This window comes from Petaurus breviceps, unplaced genomic scaffold, assembly GCF_028583685.1.
Source record: "Petaurus breviceps papuanus isolate PSGF00001 unplaced genomic scaffold, PetGlider_PUasm1.0 490, whole genome shotgun sequence".
NCBI lineage: Eukaryota > Metazoa > Chordata > Mammalia > Diprotodontia > Petauridae > Petaurus > Petaurus breviceps.
This window is the reverse complement of record NW_027186352.1, coordinates 22,740,178-22,746,361: the sequence shown is the minus strand read 5'-3', so window position 1 is coordinate 22,746,361 and position 6,184 is coordinate 22,740,178. Positions and strand designations below refer to the sequence as shown.

Genomic DNA, 6,184 nt, shown 5'->3' with positions numbered 1-6,184 from the left:
AGAGAGAGAGAGAGAGAGAGAGAGAGAGAGAGAGAGAGAGAGAGAGAAAGAAAGAAAGAAAGAAAGAAAGAAAGAAAGAAAGAAAGAAAGAAAGAAAGAAAGAAAGAAAGAAAGAGGAAGGAAGGAAGGAAGGAAGGAAGGAAGGAAGGAAGGAAGGAAGGAAGGAAGGAAGGAAGGAAGAAAGAAAGAAAGTGATGGCTCTGAGGTTCTATCCAGCTGTAGGCCCCATTTCCCTCAGGAGCCCCCTGATATAGAGATCACGTTTTTCCACTTCTCGGTTTTGTGACTGTCACTGGTTTTTTCTCCAGGTTTTTCTGGGGTATAAGATCAGACTTCACTTCTCTGTTTACTCCAGCAATCAACTGATCAATAAGTATTTATTAGGCATCCATTTTGTGCCAAGCACTGTGCTGGGAAAACAAAGAAAAAACTGACCAGTCCCTGCCCTCAAAGAGCTTACATTTTAGCATGGACACATTCATAATAATACAGCACATTCATAATACATACAACATAAATTAAAGGTAATTGGGGGAGAAGGGACTAGTAGCTGGGGTGATACGGCATGGATAGTCCCGAGCAAGGGATGGCATTGAAGACAAGATCTGAAAGAAACTAAGAGATGGAGGTGAGAAGGAAATGCCTTCTAGTCCTGGGACACAGCCTGGGCAAAAGCAAGGGGGTGGGAGATGGAGTGTCATGTTTGAGGAACAGCTAGAAGGCCATAGTGAGTAAAGCCTGGAAAGGTAATCAGGAGCCAGCTTGTGATGAGGTTAAGATGCCAAAGAGAGGCCATTGTAATTGACTCCAGAGGTTCAGACTGTATTTTTGAAGCTGTGTCAAAGCACACACACACATGCACACACTCACAAACATGCACATACATGCACACACACTCACACATACATACACTCACACTCATGCACACACACATGCATACACACACAAACACCCACACACATGCACACACTCACAATCTTGCACACACTCCCAAACATGCACACAATGCACATACATGCACACACACTCATACACACACATTTGTGCACACACGTGCGCACACATGCACAAACACGAGCACAATGCACACACTCACACACACAAACACCCACACACATGCACACACACTCACAATCTTGCACACACTCACAAACATGCACACACTTCACATGCATGCACACACACACACATTCATGCACACACACATTTGTGCACACACAAACATGCACACAATTCACACAAGCACATACTCACACACACAAACACCCACACACATGCACACACACCATTTTTTGAGGTATAAACCAGCATATAAATCTATGGGTCACAGTGTCTTAAATGGGAAATTGTCCTGCCCTGTGGCCACTGAGACTCCTACTTTGGTTTTTCCAAAACATTTGTTCCTAAGATTAGAATGGAAAAGGGTTGGGTTTTTTTAGGCAAAAAGATCCTGTCTGGCCCAGGGTAAATTAGATCAGTCTGGAAATGGCTCTGTAAACTTTGGGGAGCTATATAAATGTAGGTTTCCAGAATTAGTTTAATCACCCAGTCACCCAACACACACAATCTGTGCCCTCTAAGAACCTCTATTTCTGTATGACATTCTCCTCCTCATTGTTACTACTATTTCTCAAACACCTACTATGTGAAAAGTGCAGTGTGACTATAGATGACACAAAAATGAATGGGACGTGGCCCTTCTCTGATGGAGGTGCCCACATGGTCATGAGGGATAACTAAAGCAGGGTGTGCCAAGGGCCCTCAGAGGGGTACAGTGGGCTACAGGGCATCCCGCTCTTTTTATGTTTTATATTTTCTCTTTTAAATAAAGAAGAAATAACTTGGTCTTAATAATATGAGTTTGATACACCTGGCCCTAGAAGCTCAGCTCAATACAAAGTTATAGCAACTTCTATCATTTTCAACATCCTTTTCTGCCAATATTTTCTTCTAAAAAGCCTGCACTTGCCTCTCAGATGAATTTTTTATGAGCATGTGATTCATACAAGACTTATTAATGAAGAGTATTTGGGTCATTGAAGGCTCTGGCAGTTATTTTTCTTCATATCTGCATTCTCTGCCTTTCTGGAAACTAAGCTGTTGTTTTCTGTATTGGCAAAATCCATTGAGGATTTCCATTTTCAGCCCCTTTCAGAAGTTCAGTTTTCACTTGTCCGTGGCCCCTCTTTTCATTTTTTAAATTAAATTATGCCCATTCTCATTCTAGTTCAGATATCATAGTATTGTTGATTTTTTAAATTGAAATCTCTTGTTTTTCCACCACTTTCATTTCTGAATAACTCTCACCTCCCTTTTCTTCCCTTCCCTTTCCTCTCCCAGTAAGCTGTCTCTTATAACAAAGACTTAAAAACAAAGGAGGGAGGAAGACAGTTTTTGTAAAACTGGCTAACACATCGATACAAACAGTGCTGATTCTTAAATCACCTAGAGGGAACAGTCTTGTCATGGCCCACTCCACTCCGTGGCTTGTCTTCTCTCATCACTGCCACATGAGGGCACCATGCTGATGAAGAACTAGGGGAATTTTCCTTTCTTAATAGGTGAAAGTAATGAAATTACAGAAGGGACCAGAAAAGCATCTAAGCAATTATCATAAAATCAGAGGACTCCTAACAGGAAGGGGACCTTAGGGATCATTTTGCAGATCACATAGGGTAAGAATAGTATTCACTACCACTGTTCACTTCACTGTTAACATTTTACAACAGAAAAATCTAACATACAAAATACATGGCAGCCAAAAGTTTTATGAATCTGTCTAAGTCTCTTTTTTTTTCTTCCCTTCAATTTTAAAAGCAAAAAATAGAATCTGTGTGGAATTTAGCAAGGGTTCCAGTTTGCTATTGTTGTAGTACAGACTATTTTGAAAATCAGGAACAAAATGTCATCCTTGACAATTTGCTGTTTGATGTAAAAGTGGGAGGATCAGTTTTTAAAAGTAACTACAATTTCTCCAGGTAAGCACAGAGAATTTTTTAGTAGAGTTTTTCCCCCTCCATGGAAAATTGAACCTTACATCTGCTAACACCAGTACCTTATATTTCACTTTGAGGAATTGATCAGGCAAATTTGGGTGGTTGTTTTTTTTTTAAGACTATAGGAAGAATTTTTGGTAGTAGCCAAGAAGTGGAAACAATGGCTATCACTGGGGAATGATTAGACACATTGTGGCCCATGAACATGACAAATGTTACTATTTTACAGGAATGGGGACTAGGAAAAGAATAGAAAGATGTATATGAACTGATGCAAAATGAAATAAGCACAGTCAGGAAAAGACTAAAACAATATAAATGGAGAAAACAATAAAAAACAAAGCATAGACATGGAATGCTATAAAACTAATAACCAATGGGTCCCAAAGAAGAGTTAGGAGACGGTACCATGCATATCACTTCTTTGTCAAGAGTAGCACGGGAATATATACTGTATATAATATGTTGGTTAATTTTACTGAACTATTTTTTCTCTTTTTTATTCTTTTTTATAAGGCAAGAGAGTTCTAAAACCTTTTTTCCCTCATGGACCCCTTTGGTAGTCTAGTGACTTCTCACAACTATGTTTTTAAATGCATAAAATAAAACACCAAAGATTTATGAAGAAAAACAATCATTAAAATACAATTATCAACATGTTTATATATACACATATTATGTGTATGTGATCATGAACCCCTCTATAAGGAACTGATGTCTGGTAGAGAGAGGAAGAGATACATTGGGAAATATAGGTGATGTAAAAACAAAGGATATCATATTAACAATAATTTTTAAATGTGCAGTAGGAAACTCTTATAGTATATATCTCTCCCTTTTGAATTCTCTCCCGTGTTCCTTTCCAGAATGGATTGTCTCCATTGCATATGGCAACCCAAGGGGATCACTTAAACTGTGTCCAGCTTCTTCTCCAACATAACGTGCCTGTCGATGATGTCACTAATGACTACTTGACCGCCCTACACGTCGCTGCCCACTGTGGCCACTACAAAGTTGCCAAGATTCTCTTGGACAAGAAAGCTAACCCTAATGCCAAAGCTCTGGTAAGTGTAGCCCCAATGTGTAAGAAAACCAGGTTGCAGAGCTCAGAGCTGATGGCCAGCTATTGAGGCTTCTTCAGCTCTGCAGGGTTTGCTTTTAGAAGTCCTGTTCTCCACTCCTTCCCTTGTATCTAGTCTCAGGCCTTTGATTCTGTTCTCATATCCTCCTTAAAGACCTATCCCCACAAATCATCCCCTCTCTCTTGAGAATATTCAATTAAACAGATATTTAAAAGCACCTATTATGTTCAAGACATCCAGGTCAGGAATACCTAGGTTCAATACCTCTGACACATACTGATTTGTGACCCTAGGCAAGTCGCTTAACTCTATCCACCTCAGTTTCCTCAACTGTCAAATGGAGAGATTAACACCTCTCAGGGTTATTGTGAGGATCAAATGAGATATTTATAAAGCCCTTAGCACAGCACTTGGTACGTGGTAGGGATTTAATAAATGCTTGTTTCCTTCCTTTCACCCATTTGCATTGGTAGTGAGTTTACTCACCAGGAGTTCACTCTCCCAATAAAATCACAGGTCTGGGTCAATGTGCTGGGCTCTGGGGCCTGAAAATGACACTTACTGTAGCCCTGGCCCTAGAGAATTTCTAGTCTAGTGAAGGTGGGGCCATTTAGAATTTCCATCATCACGTTTTGTACGTGAAGTCAGCGGGGCAGAGCTCTGGAGCTGGCAGAGACCTTGGAAGCATCTTCTTCAATGCCCTATTACACAGGAGGCTTCCCTTGGGTTAGATGCGGAATGCCCCTTGCAAAGGGCTAGGAAAAGCTTCAGGAAGGTGGGATCACTGCTGGGGGAAGGTTCTAAGGAGAAGGAGGTATTCCCATTGGGTCTTGAAGAGCAGGAGGAAGTTGAATAGATAGAAATGATGAGAAAAGTCATTCTAAGGATGGAGGAGGACGCCATGATGATAAACACAAATATGGTATGACCTTTAAAGAGAGACATAATTTCTGGGTAATTAGTCGCTTTATCAATAATGGTAATTTTAATAAAAGAGGCCAGTGGCACTCTTAAATGCCAAAATCCCTCATGGTGTTGGGCTCAAAACTTACATGTCCTTGCAAAAGTGGGTGTTCTAGAGGGCAGCAATCAACTCTGATTGGTTAGCAAGTGATGAAAGAATGAATATTACAATGAGGTGCTGGATCTATTCTAATGAACTTTGATTATGTCATTTACTTCTAAATTACCCCAAACCTTGGGCGATCTAATTAAAGAATTTATCCCCACTAAAACCTGAGCACAGCCCAATGGGTTTCCCCACCTTAAATTCCTTGTAAGGTTGAGTGAGCTGACCACTATTGTGGAGAAAGTTAATTTAACCTTCAGGGTACTGAGTTTTGAAATGAAGACTTTAGAAGAAGGGGGAATGGAGTCAGAAGGACCTGAGTTCAAATTTGGCCTCAGACACTTGACTCTTATTAGGTGTGTGACTCTGGGCAAGTCACTTAACCCTGATTGACGCACACACAAAAAAAAAAGAAAAGAAAAAGGGAAAGAACTTTGGATCTCCCCAAATCATTGGTTGTTAATAATCATTTCTCTCAATGGGAAAGGGAAAGACAAGAGCTAGAAAGACAATGAAATGTAAGGGGATGGATAAAAGAGAGGGCTGGAACCTCCCTCTGAATGGACTAATATATACTTCTGTGTTGATTAAATTTGTTGAATTCCTTTCTCTTTAAGGGAGATTTATTGGGCAGGGGAGAAGGAATTGATCCATTTAAAAAAGAAAGTGATGGGAAAACAAAAGTGTGAAGAGAAATTAAAATTAATGGGGCCAAATAGATAAACCTTGGCATCAACCTGTGGAAGTCTTCAAATGCCAGGCTCATGATTTAAATTTCAAGATCTCCCTCCCTACTCTCCCTACTGATTCCTTCCCTTCCTCCTACAAATGTGTTTAGGGCTCCCTGATTTTCTGAGAAACCTTTCTCCTGCCTTCTTCACATCCTCTATTCTCTTCATTTCTGGGGCATATGCTCATGGCTCTCCCACTTCTCTACACACACCATCTCTACCCTTTTTACTCAGTCTTCGTCTTCCTTCTCCCCTTAAACTTGCTGTTCCCCAATGTTCTAGGCTCCATTTTTTCCACTTTTCTTG

General features: G+C 40.3%; 1 protein-coding gene across 9 annotated transcripts in view; it reads left to right on the top strand.

Moving 5' to 3' along the window:
- The window catches only part of ANK3 (ankyrin 3), a 741,327-nt gene that overhangs the window by 553,330 nt on the left and 181,813 nt on the right, over positions 1-6,184 (top strand). For all 9 annotated transcript variants that reach the window (XM_069101834.1, XM_069101837.1, XM_069101836.1 and 6 more), the window contains one exon: positions 3,863-4,060. In XM_069101834.1, the coding sequence (XP_068957935.1) occupies positions 3,863-4,060 (198 nt within the window). The remainder of the gene's footprint in view (positions 1-3,862; positions 4,061-6,184) is intronic.